Source organism: Cetorhinus maximus, chromosome 4 (assembly GCF_964194155.1).
Source record: "Cetorhinus maximus chromosome 4, sCetMax3.hap1.1, whole genome shotgun sequence".
In the NCBI taxonomy this organism is placed as follows: Eukaryota; Metazoa; Chordata; class Chondrichthyes; order Lamniformes; family Cetorhinidae; genus Cetorhinus; species Cetorhinus maximus.
Genome location: NC_135882.1, coordinates 133,491,387 through 133,515,932, shown reverse-complemented (window position 1 = coordinate 133,515,932; position 24,546 = coordinate 133,491,387). Strand labels below are relative to the sequence as shown.

At 45.4% G+C, this 24,546-nt stretch overlaps 1 protein-coding gene across 4 annotated transcripts in view; it reads left to right on the top strand.

Moving 5' to 3' along the window:
- Positions 1-24,546, top strand: part of kif9 (kinesin family member 9) — a 176,104-nt gene that overhangs the window by 82,998 nt on the left and 68,560 nt on the right. For all 4 annotated transcript variants that reach the window (XM_078540862.1, XM_078540861.1, XM_078540859.1 and 1 more), the window contains 3 exons: positions 3,367-3,435; positions 11,846-11,950; positions 22,404-22,459. In XM_078540862.1, the coding sequence (XP_078396988.1) occupies positions 3,367-3,435; positions 11,846-11,950; positions 22,404-22,459 (230 nt within the window). The remainder of the gene's footprint in view (positions 1-3,366; positions 3,436-11,845; positions 11,951-22,403; positions 22,460-24,546) is intronic.

Genomic DNA, 24,546 nt, shown 5'->3' with positions numbered 1-24,546 from the left:
ATTTTACGGTCCTTGTCATCAGGTTTGCAGGTGGGGGCGAGCCGTAAAATTCCCTGAGTGGTTTTCCCGCCACCCTCCTGCCTACCCCAGACCTGTCTGCAATTTTATGTAGGGCGGGTTAGGCCTAGGGTGGCCTGCCAGCCCTTGTCCCAATTAAGGCCCTTATGTGGCCAATTATTAGCCACCTAAGGGCTGCTTCCCACCTGACCTCAGCTTTGAAGCTGTTGGGAGGAGTTCAGGTGGGAAGCCCAGCAGATCACCCTGCTTGGACTTCGGGGAGGCATGGATGGGGGAAGTTGGGGTGGGGGTATCTCCCTTAAGGGTCCCTCACTCAAGGGCCACCCTCAGCATCAGGCACCCCACCAAGGTCTGCTCTCCGTGGATGCCCTCTCCCCTCTGCACCGTGACACAACCCCACACTTACCTGGGGACTTCAGGACTTCGAATCAGGGGCCTGCTTGTAGTCCCAGTCATGGCCACTGATACTGACAGGGCCAATCTAATTGGCTGGCAGCTCTCTGAGATGGGACTTCCACCTGAGAGAGGGCTGGAAGTCCCATCTCTAGCCGATTAACACTCCTCGGAACAGGACAGCTGTGATCGGTGGGAATGTGCTTCCCCATCAACTCTTCGGGTGACATGGCAGAAACCCCTCCATCCAAAAAAATCCTGGCCGGATGTTTTTTGCCCTCATTATTTCAACTTGCTATTATTATATGGCTTTTGGGTTCTTCACATAGTGCATACTGGATGAGTGGACATGGAGCACCCTAGGGGCATGGGAGGTGATGTGGAGACCATGGAAATGGCATGGAGGTGGCATAGGCAGTAGGTGGGGGGGGCTGGGGTTGGTGAAAGTTTGTGAGGGTGAGGGCTAGAAGGCCTAACCACTTCTTATACAACTGGGATGAAGTCTCAGAGAACCAAGACAAGCCTTCTAACCAGCCTGCCTTGGCACTCGCCCACATTTATGGCCGCCTACGATCTGCTTCTCCCGACCCACCTTAAACCGAGGCGAGTCTGCCAAGTCAGAAATGTCCTGAAGCAGTAGCAAAAAAATCCAGTCCTTTGGAGGCTACTTAATACGATGAGAGCCCATGGTGTTGGGGGTAGTACATTAGCATGGATAGAGAACTGGCTAACCAATAGAAGACATAGAGTTGGGATACGGGGGGCATTTTAAGGATGGCAACCTGTAACTAGTTGATTGCCACAGGGATCAGTGCTGGGGCCACAATTATTTACAATATATATTAATGACTTGGATGAAGGAAATTAATGCACCATTGCCAAGTTTGTGGATGACACAAAAATAGGTGGGAAGGCAAGTAGTGAGGATGACACAAAGAATCTACAGAGGGATATAGACAGGTTAAGTGAGTTGGGAAAAATGTAGCAGATGGAATATAATGTGGGAAAGTGTGAGGTTATGCACTTTGGCAGGAAGAATAGAGGAGCTGAATGTTACTTAAATGGAGAAAGACTGAAGAAAGCTGCAGCACAGAGGGATTTGGGGGTCCTCATGCATGAATCCCAAAAAGCTAGCATACAAGTTCAGCAGATAATAGGTAAGACAAATGGAATGCTGGCCTTTAATTCAAAGGGAATAGAGTATAAAAATAGGGCAATAAAAGCAAAATACTGCAGATGCTGGAAATCTGAAATAAAAACAGAAAATGCTGAAAAAACTCAGCAGGTCTGGCAGCATCTGTGGAGAGAGAAACAGAGTTGACGTTTCGCATCCGTATGGCTCTGAAGAAGGGTCATACAGACTCGAAACGTTAACTCTGTTTTTCTCTCCACAAATGCTGCTGGACCTGCTGAGTTTTCCCAGCATTTTCTGATTACAAATAAGGAAGTCTTGCTAAAACTATACAAGGCACTAGTTAGACCACACCTAGAATACTGTGAACAGTTTTGGTCCCCTTATCTGAGGAACGATATACTGGCATTGGAGGCAGTCCAGAGAAGTTTCACTAGATTGATCCCGGGGATGGGGGGGATTTTCTTCTGAGGAGAGGTTGAGTCGGTTGGGCCTGTATTCATTGGAGTTTAGACGAAAGAGGGGGCTTGACAGGATAGATGCTGAAAGGCTGTCTTCCCTTGTGGGAGAGTCTAGGGCCAGATGCCATAATCTCAGAATAAAGGGTCGCCCACTTAAAACAGAGATGAGGAGGAATTTCTTCTCTGAGGGTAGTCAATCTGTGGAATTCTTTACCGCAGAAGAAGGTAAGTATATTCAAGGCTGAGACAGACAGATTTTTAATCGGTAAGGGAATCAAGCGTTATGGGGAAAAGGCAGGAAAATGGAGTTGAGGTTTATCAGATCAGCCATGATCTCATTGAATGTCGGAGTAGACTCGATGGGCCGAATGGCCTACTTCTGCCCCCATGTCTTACGGTCTTATGGGATGATATTAACCTCTCCCTTGATTGGTGGGGGTATTTTAAGTCACAAAGTATAACCCCAACCAGCTGCGCACATGCATGTCTCCATGCCAGTGGGAGCATGCTATTGAGTTGGATGATCAACCATGATCATAATGAATGGCGGAGCAGGCTCGAGGGGCCGAATGGCCTACTCCTGCTCCTATTTTCTATGTTTCATTTATATGGTAGCAGGTTGCATGACATCCATGTGTCCTGCTTATGAGAGGCAGGATGGTTGCAATATATAAATCAGTTTCCCAGAATGGAATTGGGAGCTTGATTTAAATTTAAAGGTTTCTAGCCGGGTTTCCTAGGGTTCAGGAAACCTGGCAGCAAAATGATCTCGCTGCTCCTGCCTTGAAACAGTGAAGTGCTTTTTTAAAGCAGGAGGAGTAAGAATGCTTTCCTGCTACCTCACCATCAAGCTGAAGATGCCTTTCTTGCTGCTGTGATTGACCAACATCCTCCCCTGCCATGTGATCTTGTGACCCCACCCCATTCTGTCCCTTCCTCCATCTTGACCACCCCTCCAGCCACTTACCCCCAACCCCCATGTCCCCTCCCTTGCACTGTAATCTTTCCCAATACCAGCCTTCTAGCGCTGGTTTTCCTGCCTAGCAGTCTGTCAAGTTGGCCAGCTACCAGGTGAAAAACAAAATGAAAGAACATAATGAGGCCCTCCCATTAAATTTGACTGGACCTCCATATTCCCAGGTTTTCCAGCTTTCATCCCATCCCACACCCCCTCCTTACCTCACAAAATCACCCTCCTATGGTCTCCCGGCCTTCCTGTAAACATTGGGGCCTTCATGTGGGAAGTGCATGTGCTGTTAATTGAGGCAAACTAATTGATGATGCAAGGTAATGTGTTATAGGGATAAACTTCAGTGGCAAGAATATCAGCATTCTATCCATAAATTATGCTTCTCTTTCTAGAAATTGGTTCTGAATCTTCAGAAAGAGATCCAGCTACTGCAGGATGAGCTGGCTATGCACAACATACTGGTGAGATGTTTCACATTTCCTTCTTCAAATGTTTGCATTATCTTCTGATTGCACAAGTGATACTAAAGAAAGTTAGTGTGTGATTGTTTGAGAATTTTTTAAAATCATTTTTGTCATTAAAAAATGAAAATGTCTGTCTGTAAAGTATTTATGGTGAGTTTATTTTATTCTGCTAGTCGCAGCTCACTAAGCCACAGACGTTTTTAGCAGTGTGATGTCCCTCTCCATCAATGTTATTTTCAAACATTTATGTGTTACATAAGGATATTCAGTGATATATACCAGTTAGTCTTTCAGAATATCATACGATTATATTCCAGTAAATTTGTCAAATTACACAATGACTGTATTCCTGTTAATCCCTCAGGATATCCAGTGATTATAGTTTAGTAATTCTGGATATCGAGTGATATATTACAATCATTCTGTTAGGGTGTTCAATTGTACGTTTCAGTAAATCCTTCAGACATCTAGTGATTATATTCAACTACTTCCCTCAAAATATATTGATTATATTCCAGTAAATCTATCAGATTATCCAGTGAATAATTCCAATAATTGTATCTAGAACTTCCAGTAAATCTCAGGGTATTCAATGACCATATTCTAGTAAATCTCCAATTAATTCAGCTACTATATTCCAATAAATTTCTCAAGATTGTCAGGGATATGTGCCTTTAAATCTCAGAATATTCAGTGATAGATTTCTGTAATCCTCTCTAGATATCTGGTGATTTATTCCTGTAATTATCTCTAGATTTCGAGTGATATGACCCAGTAATTCTTTCTGGATGTATGCTGATATATTCCTGTTATTCTTTCTTGTAATCATTTTCTTGTAAAAATGATATATTCCTGAAATTCTCTCTGGATTTTGCATGATGTAGCCTAGTAATTCTCTCTGGATATAGAGTGATATTTTCCTGTAATTCTCTCTGGATATGGTGGTGCTCCTATGCAAGCCTGCATCCTCAGTGCACTCTACAGTAGTGAGACTTGGGGCTGAATCTTCTGGTTGACGTGCGGGGACGGGCCCGACACGCTGATGCGTAAAATGGCACGCGATGACGTCGGGCATGCGTCCCAATGTCATCGCGCGTCATCTCGATATTTCGTTCCGGCGCGTGCCCACTGAAATGTCAATGGCCTATTAAGGCCATTAAGGAAGTTATTAAAGTAGTTCAGAACACTGCCTGTCCAACCTTAAGGTTGGTGGGCAGGCGAAAATCCCAAGCGGCCTTCACGTTTTTCAGGAAACCTCTTCAATGGACGGGATGAGGTTTTCCGAAGCTTATATAAAATAAGTATATAAATTTTCCCACCATATGACTGTGTCACATGAGTTGGGACATGTTTGAATAAATTTTTTAATCTATTCTTTATTAATTCTCATAACCATTCAATCTCTCTGAGGCAGCTCCGTGCCTCTGGGAGATTGCTGCGCTCTTTCGCATACATGTGGAAAGAGCGCAGGCCCCAACTCTCCCTCCTCCCCCGCCCACACAGGTAGCACTGAGCACTTTACACTGGGTGGGCCTCAATTGGCCCGCCTGTATAAAATGGCGGTGCGCAGCTGATTGCGGGCGGCGATCGGCTCCGCACCCGCCCCTGTCTGGTCCCGCCCAGCCCACCCGCCATAGGAAAAATCCAGGCCCTGAATAACATATGCTAGGCAGTAGTAATGACTGAACAGTTTCCACCTTCACTGTCTCAGATGCATCCTCAGCATCTCCTGGCAGGACAAGGTCACCAAAGCTGGACCATGACATTTATCTTCTTGATGGTAATAGTTAAACCAAACTCTTTACAGAGAGTTTGTCCTTTGGTGTTCTTCAGTATGGATTACTAGTGCAGCATCATTGGCATTGAGCAACTCTCTGATGAGGACTTGGCGCACTTTTGTCTTAGCTCTTAGGTGGACAATGCTGAACAGCTTTCTGCCGGTCCTGGTATGTAAGTAGACACCCCCTGCAAATGAACAGAGGACTATATGCATAACAATTAGGAGAAGTAGCATGCAACAGAAAAAGCTAAGTGATTCTACAAGCAGATCAGATTTAGTCTCTTCCTCCTACATCCAGTTGTGGTTGATGGTGGACAGTAACAGGCAGATACGGCTGAATGAACATCCCCACCCTCAATGATGAGGGGAGCCCAGCAGGTCATTGCAAAAGACAAGGCTGAGGCATTTGCAACCATCTTTAACCAAAGGGCTAAATGGATGAACCACCTTGGCCTCCTCCTGAAGTCTCATCAGCACAGATGCCAGTATTCAGCCAATTCAATTCAATACAAGTGATAAAGAAATGTCTGAGTGCACAGAATACAGTAAAATCTATGGGCCCTGACAGCAACCCAGCTGTAGGACTGAAAGCTCCAGAATTAGCCGCATCCCCTAACCAAGCAATTCAAGTACAGCTACAACACTGGCAACTACCCAACAAAGTGGAAAGTGTTTCAGGATGTCCTGTCCATAAAAAGCACGACAAATCCAATCAGGACAAAAATCAGCCCATCAGCCTACTCTCATCATCAGCAAAGTGATGGAAGGTGTCACTGACAATTCTATCAAGTGACTGTTGCTCAGCAATAACCTGCTCACCAATACTCAGTTTGGGCTCTGCCATTCAGCTTCTGACCTCATTACAGCCTTTATCCAAATATGGACAAAAGAACTGAATTCCAGAGGTGAGGTGAGAGTGACTGCCCTTGACATTAAGACAGCATTTGACTGAATTTGGCAATAAGGAACCCTAGCAAAATTGATGTCAATGGGAATCGGGGGAAAAGCCACCACTTATTAGAATCATGCTTAGCACAAAGGAAGATAGTTGCGGTTGTTGGAGGTCAATCATCTCAGTTCCAGGACATCACTGCAAGAGTTCATCAGGGTAGTATCCTAGGCCAGACATCTTTAGCTGCTTCATCAATGAACTTCCTTCCATCATAAAGGTCAGAAGCGGGGAGGTTTACTGTTTATTGCAGTGTTCAGTACCATTTGCAATTTCACAAAATCTGATCGTCCATACCTGCATACAGGAAATTTGGACAACATTCAGGCTTGGGCTGATAAGTGGCAAGACAAGTGCTAGGCAACGACCATCTCCAACAAGAGAGAATCTAACCATTTGCCCTTGATGTTCTGCAGTGTTAGCATCACTGAATACACCACCATCAGCATCCTGGAGGTTACCTTGGAAAAGAAGCTTAACTGGACCAGCCATATAAATACTGTCACAGCAAGAACAGTTCAAAAGCTGGGAATTCTGCAGGAAATAACTCACCTCCTGATTTCCCAAAGCCTGTCCGCCATTTATATACAATGCACAAGTCGAGAGTGTGGTGGAATACTCTCCGCTTGCCTGGATGAGTGTAGCTCCAACAACACTCAAGAAGCTCAATACCATCCAAGACAAAGCAGCCCGCTTGATCAACATCCCATCTACAACCTTAAAAAATATTCATTGTCTCCAACACTGGCGTACAGTGGCAGCAGTGTGTACCATCTACAAGATGCACTGTAGCAACTTGCCAAGCTTCCTTCAACAGCATGTTCCAAACCGATGACCTTTACCACTTGGAAGGACAAGGGCAGCAGATGCCTGGGAACACTACCACCTGCACGCTCTCTTCCAAGCCACACACCATCCTGACTTGGAACTATATCATCATTCCTTTACTGTTGCTGGGCTAAAAACTGGAATTTCCTTCCTAATAGCACCGTGGGTGTGCCTATACCAGATGGACTGTGGTGGTTCAAGAAGATGGCTCACCGCCACCTTCTCAAGGGCATTTAGGTATGGGCTCACATTCTTGAAAAAATTATTTAAAAGCTACTGCATTCATTTTCACTCCCCCGACTTGAATGACCCCTGTACCATGATCAGTTTGCTCACCTTCTCTACAGTTCCTGTTCTCTTCCACAAGAACCTCATAACTGTCGGACAAGTGCAAGGGCTGAGGGTCCTCCAATGCTACCTTTTGGATCCCCATACCTGGCTCGTTCATTGTCGAACTCAGGCAAAAATCAAAAATTTTTAACCTAAAGGGTTTGACAGCCTCCTGGAGCAAATTGCCCAGGTAACTTTCTCACTCCATGATGCATCGCAGTGCCCAAAGCTCAGACTCCAACTCATTAACTCTGAGCCTAAGTTCTTCAAGCTCCAACGCTTACAGCAGATGTGGTTGTAGTGGATCACACTGGTGTCCACCAGTTCCACATGCTACAGCTGTAAGACATCGCCTGCCCTGCCCTCTCTATTTTATTTTAGTTACCTAGTTAGGTTTTCAGATTTTGAAATCACTGAAGGTGGGAGGAGGTAATGGCCCAGATCTTCTGGTCTCCGGACGTCCGAGACTGGACAAACCCCCCCAACATGCGCTTCGGGACCCTGCAAAAGTCCCGATGCACTGAGCGCCATGGGAATTGCCCAGGAAGTTTGAACTCCTGATGAGCAATTCCTCTGCTCCCAGGGACCCTCCACAAAGGTCTCCTACTTTAAGTTAGAGTCAGGAGACTTTGAGTTAGAGTCGGATACTTTGACAGTTCCGACTTACTTACTTGAATAGTTGCCCAGGAAATGTTACAGAAAAATCCTAGTCTAACTGCTGGATAACTATACAGCTTTGCCTCTGTTGTTAGTCTGTTTGTTTGTAAACAGTATGTCTCAAAAACTAATGGACGGACTTCAACAAAACTTGGTACAGATAGTGAATGGTCCAAGGAAGAACTGATTAGTTTTTGGCGAAGATCCGAATCCAGATCCTGGATTTTTTTTTAAAGGACCCATCTATTAACATTGGGAGATAGGGACAATTTACTTTTTCTTCCAGCATGGTGTGTTTATTTTTCATTTAGAATGTTGTTGATTGTTTTAGAATGTTGTGGATTGTCTCAACTGCTAAGATGCAATTTGTCTCAGCCATCTAAATGTGAGCAGAATTTTCAGAGCAGGTTGTTGGATGTGGATTGACCTGAAGCCTCCTCAGTGAGATGGAAACTGTAAATGAAAAGATTTCTTTTTTCAGCTTCGTAGTTACTGAGCATCAATCAGGCAGGGAAAAGCCTCAAGAGAGAGCTGCATAATTGTAATAATGTTGAGTTAACATAACATGGCGGAGGTATGCGTTCTATTGAGTCTCTTCACTTGTTATTAATGCACCTACTTAGACTCCTTTGACAGCACCTTCTAAACCCACGACCACTACCATCTAAAAGGACAATGGCACAAGATACATGGGAACACTACCACCTGGAAGTTCCCCTCCAAGCCACTCACCATCCTCACTTGGAAATATATCACCATTCCTTCACTGTCACTGGATCAAAATCCTAGAACTCCCTCCCTTGCAGCAGTTTGGGTGTATCTACACCAAAGGAACTGCAGCGGTTCAAGAAGGCAGCTCACCACCACCTTCTCAAGGGCAATTAGGGTTGGCAATAAATGCTGGCCTAGCCAGCGAAGCCACGTCCCTTGAATGAATAAAAACCTACTGTTTTATATATACTGATTGAGGTATTTTTAATTTCCCAGCTCTTTGTTTAAACTAACAGGCTAGTTTGGAGAGAAATCTTCAACAACCAATCACTTACTTGCTTTCCAATGAAGTCACACTTTGATTTTTCTTACATTTTTTGAAGTCTTGATTTGAAAGAAATTCATCTGCTCATAGCCTTGACCACTTTGCTCACAGCCTCGACCGCTCTACACCCGCACACAGCCTCACTCACTTACAGCCTCCACCGCTCTGCTCACAACCTTGCCAGCTCTATATGCCCGCTCACAGCCCCACCCACTCTGCTCACAGCCCCACCCACTATGCTCACAGCCTCGCCTGCTCACAGCCTCACCTGCTCTGCTCACAGCCCCACCCACTCTGCTCACAGCCTCGCCTGCTCACAGCCTCACTTGCTCTGCTCACAGCCTTGTCTGCTCTGTACAGCTGCACTTGCTCACAGCCTCATCCGGTCTGCCCACAGCCTCACCTGCTCTGCTCACAGCCTCACCTGCTCTATTCACAGCGTCGCTTGCTTTGTATGCCCGCTCACAGCCTCCCCCACTCTACGCACAACCTCACCAGCTCTGACTGCTCTGCTCACAGCCTCGTCCGCCCCAACCACATACAGCCTGGCCTACTCTGACCACTCAGCCTCGCCTTCTCTGACTGCCTGCTCATATCCTCACCCACTCAGACCACCCGTCCACAGCCTCACCCGCTCTGACTGCCTGCTCATAGCCTCGTCTGCTCTGAATGCCCACTCATACCCTTGCCTGCTCTGACTACCTGCTCACACCCTCACCTGCTCTCACTGCATGCAAACACGCTTGCCCACTCTGACCGTCCACTCACAGCCTCATCCACTCTGACCTCTGCTCACAGCCTCACCCGCGCTGACCGCCAGCCCACAGCCTCGCCCGCTCACCACTCACAGCCTTGCTGCACTGACCACTTGCTCATAGCCTCGCCCGCTCAGACCACCCACTCAGAAGCTTGCCTGTTCTGACTGCTCACAGCCTTGCCCTGTCTGACTGTTCACTGCCTCGTCCACTCTAACTGACTGCTCACAGCCCTGTCCACTCTGACTGACCTCTCAGCCTCACATACTATGACCACTCAAGCCTCGTTCACTCCGACTGACTGCTCACAGCCTCGCCCGCTCAGACCGCTCGCAGCCTCGTCCGCTTTGACAGACTGCTCAAGCCTCGCCCACTCGGACTGACTGCTCACAGCCTCGCTCACTCTGACCGCTCAGAGCCTCACCCACTCTGACCACTCAAGCTTCGTCCATTCGACTGACTGCACACAGCCTCGCCCCCTCTGACCACCAACTCACAGCCTCGCCCCCTCTGACCACCAATTCACAGCCTCACCCACTCTGACCACCAATTCACAGCCTCACCCACTCTGACCACCAATTCACAGCCTCACCCACTCTGACAGACCGCTCACAGCCTCACCCACTCTGACAGACCGCTCACAGCCTCACCCACTCTGACCGCTCAAGCCTTGTCCACTGCAACTGACTGCCCAAGCCTTGCCCACTCTGACTGTTCACAGCCTTTCCCACTCTGACCGCTCATGCCTCGTCCACTCTGACCGACTGCACACAGGCTCGCCCCCTCTGACCGCCGGCTCACAGCCTCGCCCACTCTGACTGCTCAAGTCTTGTCCACTCCAACTGATTGCACACAGCCTCACCCACTCTGATTGCTCACAGCCTTGTCCACTCTGACCGCTTAAACCTTGCCCACTCTGACTGACTGTTCACAGCTTCGCCCACTCTGACTAACTGCTGACAGACTCGCCCACTTTGACTGCTCAAGCCTCAACCACTCTGACTGACCTCTCAGCCTCGCCCTCTCTGAGTGACCGACTGCACACAGCCTCGCCCCCTCTGACTGCCTTCTCACAGCCTCACCCATTCTGACCACTCACAGCCTTGTCCACTCTGACCGCTTAAACCTTGCCTACTCTGACTGACTGTTCACAGCCTCGCCCACTCTGACCATTCACAGCCTCGTCCATTTTGACTGACTGCTCACAGCCTTGCCCACTCTGACTGCTCAAACCTCATCCATCCGACTGCATACAGTCTTGCCCCCCTCACCATTCACAGCCTCATCCACTCTGACTGACCGCTCACAGCCTTGTCCCCTCTGACTGATTAAACTTCATCCACTCTGACTGACCGCTCACAGCCTCGCCCACTCTGACAAACCACTCTCTGACCATTCTGCTCACAGCCTCTCCCACTCTCAACGCTTCACTTGCAGCCTTGCCCCTCTGACCATTCTGCTCACAATCTCACTCTCTCTGCCCATTCTGCAGCCTGGCTTCACTCACAGACTCCTCCCCTCTGACTGCTCCACTCACAGCCTTGCTCATCCTGACTGCTCCGCTCCAGGCCTCACCCATTCCAACCACTCCACTCCTGGGCCTCGCCCTCTCTGACTGCTCTACTCCCAGGCTTCACACCCTCTGTTCATGGTCTTGTACTCTCCAAATGCTCCGCTCCCTGGAGTCAAGCTTCTTCTGACCAGTCATTTCTGGGCCTTGACCTCTGAGATTTCTGTGTTCCTCCAATACTGGCTTTTTGAGCTTTTTTAATTTTAATCACTCTGCCAATATGGCAGCTGTGATTTCAGCTACCAAGCCCTGTGCTCTGGAATTCTGTCCCTAAACCTCTCCCTGCCACACTCTGTCTCTATTTCATCCTGAAGACACTCCTTAAAACCTATGTCATTAACCAAGCTTTTGATCATCTTCTGTATTACGTCCTTATGTGGCTCGACGTCACACTTTGTTTGATAGTGCTCCTGTGAAGTGTCTTCATATGTTTTCCTAATTTAAAGGTACTATGTAAATAATTGTTATTTTTGCTGTTACTATATTCCTGTTTCCTACATAGACTAACCGTCGACACATCAGCTACGAGGCTTTGACTGAAAATCAAGTTCACGAGGTCAAGGCTCAAGTTTGCAGATATCTGGATGGGACATTGGATGAAATTAATGTGAGTAACTCTATCTGCTTCAAACAATGTACAGTCAGAGAAATACACCAACCCCACAGTTTAATAGGGGAGCCATGCTCCATTACAGCACAGATTGCAGGTAGGGCCACTACACAAGTGCAGATTTTCCAACCCACACTGCCTCCCAGTACAGCTCCTACTGGGTTTAGTGAGTTTATTATCTGGTGTATTGTGGATTTGTAGTGTGTGTATAGCTGTGGCTCAGTGGTAGTACTGTTACCTCTGAGTTGGATGGTTGTGGATTCAATGCCCAGTCTAGGGAAGTGAACACAGAATCTAGGTAAACACCCCTGTGCTGTACTGAGGAATGAGTAAATGGTTTGTAACAATTGTGCACTCTGATAGACCTATGCTGTACAGGAAATATATCAAAAGAACAGGAATATACTGGTTCAGCCCCTTATGCTATTCAATTGGATCTTGGTTGATCTGTATCTCAACTCCATTTTGTCACCTTTGCTCCATATTCCTTAATATCTTTGCCTAATGAAATGTTGATTTCAACCTGCATCCACACCTTTTTGGGGAAGAGATCTCCATTCCTACTTCCCTTTGTGTGGTCAGCTCTAATTTTAAGATCATGTCTCTGTCTCTCTTGGTTCCCTACCAAAGAAAATAGTTTCTCTATCTACCCTAACACCTCAATCCGATCTGCCCTCAATCTTCTATTCACAAGGAAATACAAACTAAGTTTATACAACCTGTCCTCATAATTTAAATGTCGAAGACCCAATGCCATTCTGGTGAATCTGTGCTGCACCCCCTCAAATGCATCCTTCCTGAGGTGCACAGTACTCCAGCTGGGGTCTGACCCAGATTTTGTAAAATTGTAGCATAACTTCCTTCCCTTTGTATTCCACTCTCCTTGAGATAAAGGTCTACATTCCATTAGCTTTTTTCGTTGCTTTTTGTACTTGTCTACTAACTTTAAGGTCTGAATATCATGGTGGCGTGCGCACCAAGTTGGTGTGCGGAATCTGCTTCTGGCCGCGATCCCAATTAAGGTGAAACACATCTTCTCAATGGTCAGGAGGGACATGGCGGGGGCAGGAGCCTGTCAGGCGCTGTGTCCAATAGCAACCCAGCAAGTGCTTTAAAACCAACAGAGGCACCTTTCTGAAGGCTGCCAGGGGAGAATCTTTGGAGTCTGTCCAGGAAATCATTTCACTCAAACAATGGCCTCACCAGCGGCTGGAGACATCAGGCGGGAGGGCAAGTCAGGGGGGGCACTTGGCCCCCCATTTCTTGGACAAGTGCCTCATGGTCCTCGTGGAGGAGGTTGGCGTCAGGTGGGACACTCTAGTATCCTAGGATGGCAGGAGGAGGCCACCGCACATGACCAAAAAGGCCTGGGAGGAGGTGGCAGCCAAGGTTAGTGGCCACGACGTTGTGCGGCACACATGGGTGCAGTGCCACAAAAGGTTCAGCGATCTGCTGCGCTCAGCAAGGGGGAGTGCTGAGTTGGCATTGATCAGTGTGGAGAAGTGTTAAGGACTCGCCTTTTTAATAGCCCTAAGTGGCCCTTTAATTGTTAGCAGGCACGGCTCCAACACCTGCACACGCCCGCCGACCTGAAGATTGCTCGCCCAATGTCATCTTGCGCTATTTCACGCCCGTTCGAGTCGGGCATGCCCACCCACGAGAGGTAAAATTCTGGCCTAAGTGATTGTATAGCTTAAAAAAGGAACATTCAGCTTAACTAATCAGTGCTGGCGTTTATAATTCACGAGGCTCCTCCCATTCCATCTTCCTCATCTCAGCAATTCGGCATAATGTTTCATTCACTTTACTCTCATGTACTCATCTAATTTCCTTTTGAAAGCATCTCAGCTATTTGCCTCAACCACTTCCTGTGTCAGCGAGTTTCACGTTTTTAACACTCTTGAGTAAAGAAATTTCTCCTTACCTCCCTGTTGGACTTTTAAAATTATTTCACAGGATGTGAGCGTCAATGGCTAGGCCAGCATTTATTGCCCATCCTACATTGGACTTGAGAAGGTGGTGATGAGTCGCCTTCTTGAGCTGCTGCTGTCCATGTGGTGTAGGTACACCTAGTGCTGTTAGAAGAGAGTTCCAGGATTTTGACACAGCAACAATGAAAGAATGGCGATAAAGTTCCTAGCCAGGGTGGTGTATGGCTTGGAGGGGAACTTCCAAGTGGTGATGGTGTTCCCATCCACCTGCTGCCCTTGTCCTTCTTGATGGTAGATGTTGGGGGTTTGGAATGTGCCGTCGAAGGTGTCTTGGTGAGTTGCTGCAGTGCATCTTGTAGATAGTACACACTGCTGCCACTGTCCATCAGTGATGGAAGGAATGAATGTTTAAGCTGATGGATGGGATGCCAATCAAGCCGGCTGCTATGACCTGCGTGGTGTCAAGCTTCTTGAATAGTGTTGGAGATGCATTCATCCAGGCAAGTGAAAGCATTCCATCACACTCCTGACTTGTGCCTTGTTGATGGTGGACAGGCTAAGGGGAGTCAGGAGGTGGATTAGTCTCTGCAGAGTTCTCAGCCACTGAACTGCTCTTATAGCTACAATGCTTATATGGCTAGTGCAGTTCAGTTTCTGGTTAACAGTAACCCATTTGATGTTGATAGTGAGGGAATCGGTGATGGCAATGCTATTGAATGTCAAGGGGAGGTGACCCTAACCCTAACCCCTAACCCTAAACCTAACCTTAAACTGAAAATGATGTGATAACAGCCCACGTTTAGCATTCCAAAATGCAGATTTTTTTTTTGCACGCACACACATCACGCAGATGTTGCGAGCCTAGAGGCTCGCCGTCTAGCAGCAGCAAACACATTATTTTTTCAGGGAAGCGCAGGAGTTTTATTTGCCATTTTTTTCGGTACAACCCTAACCCTAACGCCTAACCCTAACCCCTAACCCTCATCTCTGCCTTAAATTGGTGACCCCTTATTTTTAAACAGTGGCCCCAGCAGTAGATTCTCCCTTGTCAAGACTCCTCAGGCTCTTATATATTTCAATAAAGTTGCCTCTTGCTCTTCTAAATTCCAGTGGATCCAATCCTAACCTTCCTAACCTTTCCTCATAAGACAACCCACCCAATCCAGGTAAATAGTTTAGTAAACATTCTCTGTGCAGCTTGCAATGCATTTACATCTTTCCTTAAATAAGATCAATACTGTACACAATAGTCCAGATGTGGTCTCACTAGGGTCCTATATAACTGAAGCATAACCTCCCTACTTTTGTATTTAATTGTCCTCGCAATAAATGATAACATTATATTGGCTTTCCCAATTACTTTCTGTACCTGCATGCTAGCCTTTTGCAATTCATGCACAAGGACCCCTAGATCCCTCTATATCTCAGAGCTCTGCAATCCTTCACCAATTAGATAATATGCTTCCTTTTTATTTTTCCTTCCAAAATGGACAATTTCACACTTTCCCACATTATACTCCCTTTTCCAGGTCTTTTCCCACTCACTTAATCTATCTATATCCCTTTGAAGCCTCCTTGTGTCCTCTTCACATCCTACTTTCCTACCTATCTTTGCGTCATCAGCAAATTTAGCAAGATCTTCGATCCTTTCATCCAAGTCATTTATATAAATTGTAAACAGTTGAGGCCACAGCACTGATCCCTGTGGCACACTACTCATTACATCTTGCCAAGCAAAAAAAGACCCATTTATGCCTACCCTCTGTTTCCTGTTAGCTAGCCAATCTTCTATCCACGCAATATGTTACCCCCACACCGTGAGCTTTTATTTTTCACAATAACCTTTGACGTGGCATCTTATCAAATATCTTCTGAAAATCTAAGTAAAGTACATCCATCAGTTCCCCTTTATCCACAGCATATGTTATTTCTTCAAAGAAGTCCAACAAATTCATGAAACATGATTTCCCTTTCACGTTTCATGTTGACTCTGCCTGATTACCCTGAATTTTTCCAAGTGCCCTGCCATAACATGTTTAATAATAGCGTCTAACATTTTCCCTATGACAGATGTTAAGCTAACTGGCCTGTAGTTTCCTGCATTCCGTCTCCCTCCCTTTTCATCTGATAATGAATGACAGTTTTAAGAGGTTGCAATAACAGATTGTGCCCTTGGTGTGGTTTCTGTTTTGTTGACGCAAGCTAACAGGATAACAGGTATTACAAGGTTTTCTTCACATGGCAGAATGCATTTTTTCTCAGTCTCAATGATAGCATATTCAACAGAATTTTTCATTTGATGACGAGAGATTTATTTTCTCAAGGAATGTGAAATATTTTCCATTGATATTGCATGGAATCTGAGGATAGTAGATAGTGGATACAGGGTGAGTGGCCATTGAAGATACATGGAGGTGCATGGAGGAGGCATGGGGGCACTGAGAGGTGAGCTTTAGGGAGCCTTTAAACAATGTTAGGAGCCGTGTGGCTGTCAACAAGAACCAAGTTAGGCCTTCTTACCAGCCCACCTCCTCACCCACACTCTTCCCACACTGGTTCGCGGTTCACAAACCGTACTGCGAACTCAAACCCTGCAGGAAAAGACAAAATTCCGGGGCACAATTGCAGAGCAGTGAAATGGTCCAGCTCGCAAAACGCGCTCCCAAGAGGAAAATCCAGTCCAGTTATCTTCTAAATTTTCCCTTTTCTGAAGGAAGCAGCACCAACCTATTCAATCTTCCCTAACAACTATAATCTCTCAGTTTTAGTGGCATCGTATTCAATCTTTTATGTACTTTCTCCAATGTTTCTATGCCCCTTTTATAGTACAGAGATAAGGGGCCAAATTTTAAAAATGCCGTATATTTGAACATAATGTTGTGAGAGCGATGCAACTAGGTGTGAGGTTAGGAGCCGAAATTCATCGCCGCATCGAAAATTCGGTGCAAGAGTTCTAAGTGTGGCCTGACCAGGGTTCCATATAAGTTTAATATAACTTCACTATTTCTGAATTGTATAGACCTATAAATAAATCCTAATGTTTTGTTGGCATTTTTAACCTGCTTTGCTGACCTGAGGTGCTACTTTTAACAATTTGTTCACCTGTTTCCCTAGATTCCTACACTATTCACTTATTTTCTAAGGCATAGGTGGTGTTTCTGTTTCTCCTACCAGTGCATCACCTCATATTTATAAATATTGAAGATTATTTGTTACACACTTGCAGTTTGCAAGGTTCTAATTTCTTCTTGTATCTGTAATTCTGTGATATGTTGCATTATTGCTCAGTTTTAGCCATCATCTGCAAGTTTTGATATAGGAACCTAGGATGTTATCTATTCCTAAATCCAAATAGCTTATGTAAATTATGAATATCAGTGGTCCCAGCGCAGATCCTTGTGGATGTGGACCATGCTTTCTGCCTTTCCCCAATCTGAACAACCAACCTGTAACCCCACTCTCTGCTCTCTATTTGTTTTCAGCCAATATCCGTTCAGTTATTTGTCCACGTACTCCACAGGTCCTAACCTTTGTAATGAGCCTACCATTTGGTATCTTATCAAAGGCCTTTTGAAATTCCAGGTATATAACATTTACTGCATTAGCCTTGACTATTCTTTTTGTTACCTTTTCAAAGAATTCCATCAGATTAGTTACGCATGAGTTTGAGATTTTGTTATACTCTGGGATCCCGCTATGATGAGGTTTGCTATGGTGTGGAACCCGATATAATGTGGATCCGTCTTGGACCCCAAAATTTCCACTTAAATGAAAAACTGATATTGTCATGATTCTACAGAACAAATCTTTTTAGGCAGTGACTCTTAAGTGAAAGTGTCATTAGTTCCACTCAATGAAAAGTACGAATTTAAGAATCCCTTAAGAATGCTGTAAGAATCCCAAGATGAAGTTGCCTTAAGAGGTGAGCAGGGTATTGAGGCGCTGGTTTCTTGAATTGTGTTTTGAGCTGGAGACTTGGCCGCCATATTTGTTAAAGGCGCTGTCATCGGCGGGGTCTAAAATGCTGGTGTCCAATGCCTTACATTTCTGCTGGAAAGAAGTCCTCAATTTGTCACCATAACTTTGTCTTTTGTTGCCTAGGAAGTTGGGACCAAACTTGTCACTTGGCTGAAATGTTTTAAAAGGGGAGTCCTGCTGCTCTCTACCCTGCGGAGTTGAGTAGCTAAAGCAAAGGGATCTGGCAAAACTCGCAACAGGGCATTTACTGGGAACCCTCTGTAGCATAAACATCTAAACACCATCTTGAGATATGGATTGTGTTAGTGGGGTCACTGTGTAATTTCTGTTTCTAGATGGTCTTCTATCAGTTCTTTTAGTTCCTGTATCTGTACTATCGCTGATGTTAAGCCCAGTTTGGGTTCCGCCAGGGTCACTCAGCTCCTGACCTCATTACAGCCTTGGTTCAAACATGGACAAAATAGCTGAACTCCCAAGGTGAGATGAGAGTGACTGCCGTTGACATCAAGGCAGCATTTGACCAAGGATAGCATTAAGGAGCCCCAGCAAAACTGGAGTCAGTGGGAATCAGAAAACTCTCCACTGGTTGGAGTCATACCTAGCACAAAGGAAGATGATTGTGGTTGCTGGAGGTCAGTCACCTCAACTCCAGGACGTCACTTCAAGAGTTCCTCAGGGTAGTTCTCTAGCCCCAACCATCTTCAGCTGCTTCATCTTCCTTCCATCACAAGGTCAGAAGTGGGGATGTTCACTGATGATTGCACAATGTTCAGAACCATTTGTGACTCCTCAAATACTGAAGCAGTCCATGCCCAAATGCAGCAAGATGTGGACAATATCCAGGCTTGGGCTGACAAGTGGCAAGTAACATTCGTGCCATACAAGTGCCAGGCAATGACCATCTCCAATAAGAGAGAATCTAACCATCACCCCTTGATATTCAATGGCGTTACCATCACTGAATACCCACTATCAACATCCTGGGGGGTTACCATTGACCAGAAACTTAACTGGAATAACATATAAATACTGTGGCTACAAGAGCAGGTCAGAAGCTATGAATCGTGCGATGAGTAACTCACCTCCTGACTCCCCAAAGCCTGTCTACCATCTACAAGGCACAAGTCAGGAGTGTGATGGAATCCTCTCCATTTTCCCGGATGAGTGCAGCTCCCACAATACTCAAGGAGCTTGACACCACCCAGGACAAAACAGCCCGCTTGATTGGCACCACATCCACAAACATTCACTCCCTCCACCACCGACGCACAGTAGTAGCAGTGTGTACCATCTACAAGATGCACTGCAGGAATTCACCAAGGCTCCTTCAACAGCACCTTCTAAACCCATGAACACTACCATCTAGAAGGACAAGGGCAGCAGATAGATGGGAACACCATCACCTGGAAGTTCCCCTCTAAGTCACTCACCATCCTGACTTGGAAATATATCGCCGTTCCTTTACTGTCGCTGAGTCAAAATCCTGGAACTCCCTTCTTAACAGCACTATAAGTGTACCTACACCACATGGACTGCAGCAATTCAAGAAGGCAGCTCACCATCACCTTCTCAAGGGCAATTAGGGTTGGGCAATAAATGCTCTCCCAGCCAGCAAAGCCCACACCCTGTGAATGAATTTAAAAAAGGATATGTCAGAGAATTCAAGGACAGAATCAATTTGGCTAGAGCTAAGGAATAAGAAGGTTGCAATTACATTGCTCAGTGTAACATATAAACCACCAGCTAGTGGGAAGGATATAGAGGAACAAATCTGCAAGGAAATCACAGAGAGGTGTAAACATCAGAGAGTTGTCATAATGGGACATTTTAATTACCCATATATAGACTGGGCTAGTGGTAGTGTAAGGGGCAATGAGGGACAAGCATTCCTAGATTGCGTTCAGGATAATTTCCTACAGCAGTATGTGTCCAGTCCAACAAGAAAGGAAGTACTGCTAGACCTGGTTCTTGGGAATGAGAAGGGCCAAGTAGATCAAGTGACAGCGGAGGAACATTTAGGGGACAGTGATCATTGTATCATAAGGTTTAGGATGACGGTGGAAAATGACATTGGTCAATTCAGAGTAAGAATAATCAACTGGCACAGAGCGGACTTCAATGGGGCAAGAACAGAGCTGGGCCGGATAGACTGGAACCAAAGGTTGGCAGGAAAAACAGTAGCTGAACAATGGGCTACCTTCAAAGAGGAGATGGTTTGAGCACAGTCAACGTATGTTCCCTCAAAGGGCCAGGTTAGGGCAAACAAATCCACAGCTCCCTGGATGACAAAGGAGATAGAAATTAAATAAAGAAGAAAAAGTGTGCTTATGACAGGTGTCAGGTAGCAAATACAATTAAGAACCCAAGCTGAATACAGAAGGTGCAGAAGGGATGTGAAAAAGCAAATACGAGAAGCAAAGAGGAATTCTGAAAAAAGACTGGCAACTAACATGAAAGAAAATCCCAAAGTATTCCATAAGCACATCAATAGTAAAAGGGTGGTAAAAGTAGGAGAAGGGTCTATTTTGGACCAAAAAGGGGATTTATACATAGAGGCAAGAGGCATGGCTGAGGTGTTAAATGAATACTTTGCATCTGTCTTTACCTACGAGGCAGATGCTGCCCAGGCCATGGCGACAGAGGAGGAAACTCTGTGACTAGAAGGGTTTAAAATTGATAAGGAGGAGGTATTGGATAAGCTGTCTGTACTTTAAGTTGATAAGGCACCGGCACTGGATGAGATGCATCCAAGAATATTGAAGGAAGTGAGAATGGAAATTGCAGAGGCACTGGCAATAATCTTTCAATGTTCCATGGATTCGTGGAGGTGCTGGAGGACTGGAGAATTGCAAACATTACGCCCTTGTTCAAAAAAGCTTGTAAAGATCTGCACTGCAATTACAGACCAGTCAGTTTAACTTTGGTGGTGGGGAAACTTCTAGAAACAATTATTCGGGAAAGAATTAGTAGTCACATGGGAAAATGTAGATTGATTCGGAAGTCAGCATGGATTTGTTAAAGGAAAATTGTATCTAAGTAACTTGCTGGAGTTTTTTGAAGAGGTAACAGAGATGGTTGATGAGGGCAAGGTCGTTGATGAACTTCCAAAAGGCGTTCGAAATTGTGCCGCACAACAGACTTGTGAGGAAAGTTATAAGTCATGGAATAAAGAGGACAGTAGCAACGTGGATACAAAATTGGCTGAGAGATAGGAAACAGAGAGTAATAGTTAACGGGTATTTTTCGGGCTGGACGAAGGTTTGTAGTAGAGTTCCCCAGCGGTCGGTATTGGGACCCTTTCTTTTCCTGATGTGAATGATCTAGATCTAGATCTAGATCTTGGTGTGCAGTAAACAATTTCAAAGTTTGCGGATGATACAAAACTTTGGAGATTGTAAACTGTGAGGAAGACAGTGTAGAACTTCAAAAGGACATTGACACATTGGTGGAGTGGGCAGATAGGTGGCAAGTGCATTTCAATGTGGAGAAATGTGAGGTGATGCACTTTGGTATAAGGAACATAGACAAATAAAGGGTATCATTCTAAAGGGTGTGCAGGAGCAGAGAGACCTGGGTGTATAGGTACATAAGTCATTAAAGGTGGCAGGACAGGTAGAGAGAACTGCTTCTAAAGCATACAGTGCTCTAGGCTTTATTAATTCATATAGTACAAGAGTAGGGAGGTTATGATGAACTTATATAAGACACTGGTTAGATCTCAGCTGGAGTATTATGTACAGTTCTGGGTGCCACACTATAGGAAGGATGTGAACATATTGGAGAGAGTGCAGAAGAGATTTCTGAGAATGGTTCGAGGAATGAGACAATTCAGTTATGAGGAAAGATTAGAGAAGTTGGGACTGTTTTCCTTAGAGAGGAGAAGGCTAAGAGGAGACTTGATAGAAGCTTTCAAAATCATGAGGGGTCTGGACAGAGCAGATAGGGAGAAACTGTTCCCGTTCATAAACAGATCGAGAACCAGAGGGCACAGTTTTAAAGTATTTTGCTAAAGAAAAATGCAAGGTGAGAAAAAACTTTTTCACACAGCGAGTAGTTAGGGTTTGGAATGCCTTGTCTGGAACTGTGGTGGAGGCAGGTTCAATTGAGGCATTCTAGAGGGCATTGGATGACTATTTAGATAGAAACAATGTGCAAGGTTACGGGGAAAGGGCAGGATATTGGCACTAAGTTAAAATGCTCAGAGGGCCGGTGCAGAAATTATGGGCTGGATAGCCTCCTTCTACACTGTAACAATTCTGTGATTCTGTACCTTCTCAGCCCACTGTCTTCCTCTGCAGCAAATGCAGCAGAGACTGCCATGCCAGAGTGGGGCTCCTCAGCCACACCAGACGACATTTAACGCAGAGTTGACCACCACGGCATGAATCATCATCTTATGAGATGGAAGCCTGCCTCTGTATAAAAAAATGTAACCAAAAGTTTGGGCCTGGCAATTAAGTTGCAACATTAAAAAAATATTGCTGTGTTTGTGTATTATGATTAATTTCAGCTTAACTATTTGACCAATTTTATTTTAAAAGATCACAAATCTCAGGCAACTCCGTGAGTCCTTTGCACAGTTCAAGATAATTTTGCAGTAAGTACTGATGTATGCTCCTTTTCTTCTAACAATTATATTTTCATTAAGTTGCAATGACTTCTTGGATATCGAACATTCCCAGGGTAGCTACAGCACAGGATAGAGACAGAATAAAACTCCCTCTTTACTGCTCCATCAAACATTTGTAGTGCAAATACAACATGGGTAAGATACAGAGTGAAGTTTCCTCTACTTTGCCCATCCCAGGCTAGGTACTCCCTTTGTCCTCTCCCATCAAAACACTCAGGTCAGGTATAGCACAGATAGATACAGAGTAAAGCTCTCTGTATGCTATCCCATCGAGCACTCCTAAGTCAGATGGAACATAGTTAGATATAAAGCTTTCTCTACACTGCCCAAACAAAGGGTCCTAGGCCAGGTACAACACAAGTTAAGAGTTAAGTCCCCTCTATGCTGTACAATCAAGCAATTTCAGCTCAGCTATTTCCTTTGTTTGCACTACATCAGTGACTGCTTTAAAAATATTTTATTGTTTCAAAACATTTGTTAAAGTCAAGTTATATTTTACTGAGCTTGGGGGAGGTGCTGGTAGCCCACCCATCTTTGGGCTTATTGAGGCCCTTAAGTGGCCAATTAATGACCACTTAAGGGCCCCATCTCGCCTCCATCACTATTTTACCCACGGCAGAGAAAGGTCCAGGCCAAGCAGGTAGCCTGGCAGCTTTAGCTACGCAGGCTGATGTCGGACAAGGGGGGAAGCTTCTTTGCAGGTCTCCTGTGCCCATCAGAGTCATCTTCCCCCTGCTCCCAAGATCACACTGCCCCTTTACCCTCCCCACTAGCCTCTCAAACCCGGCCCCTCATCCTACTCAACCCTCTTGCTGGGGCCTGCCAGCCTGACCCCGGCAAAATCCCCCCTTACCACTTACCTTGGTGCCTGGCCCCAGCGACAATCTCCAATGGGGTCTGTTGTGGAGTATTTTAAACCAACACTCAACACAGGGTCTTTCATTCAAACGTCAAGCAACCTTTATTTTTACACTGGTGGGGAGACAATCTCCACTGGTAAACCAGGAGACTTCTCCAACAATACGGAGTTTCAAGCAGTTTATATACTATTCCAATTGTGTTGCAATCACGGTGCCATCTATAACAGAACAGATACCATTGAGAAGGACTGGAATTTAGAACATCACAACAATGACATAGGATGACCACCATCATCTCATCTAATTAAGAAATGAAGGAGGCAATTGTCACAATCAAAAGGCCCCAGACAACATCCATTCACCACCGTCATGGAAGGAGAGAAATCTTTTACATAAAGATCAACTTTGGAGCCAGGGACAGCTCATCTTGGTGTTTTCAGTTGTGGAAATAACGTCAGCACTAAACAGGTCTGTCCAGAACAGATTTTCTGGATCAAAGTGGGTGCTAAGCACCAATTATCCAGCAAGATGTCCTCAGGAGATGTGTTTGTGATACTTTATAAGCTTAGCCTCCGGGAACCATTTTAACCCCATAATTGATGTAGAGCTTGAAAGCCCCACTTCAGGGACAGTAGCCACCTCTCCTGCCTGCTTCTGCTGGGACTACAGAGATTGACCAGCAGCTCTCTGAGGTGGGTCTGTCTGTCCCAATAGTCTGTTAAATGACAGCGGGGCTGCTGTTCTTCCCATAGGTGGGCTCCCCCACACTGACTTTTTTCGCCATGTGGTGGCGCGGGGACCACGGCTTTCTGTAAAATCCAGCCTGATGAGTTTTTTGATGAGGTAACAGAGGTTGATAAGGGCATCATTTTGAAATTTGCAGATGACACAAAACTTGGAAGTATAATGAACTGTGAGGAGGACAGTGATAGATCTCAAGAGAACATAGGCTGGTGGAATGGTCAGGCATGTGGAAGATGAAATTTAACACAGAAGTGTTAAGTGATACATTATTGATAGAAAGAATAAAGAGAGGCAATCTAAACTAAAGGGTACAGTTCTAAAGGGGGTGCGTGAACAAAGAGACATGGATGAATATGTGCTTACGTTGTTGAAGGTGGCTGGGCAGGTTGAGAAAGTAGTTTAAAAGAAATAAATATCTTTATAAACAAAGACATGGGGTACAAAAGCACA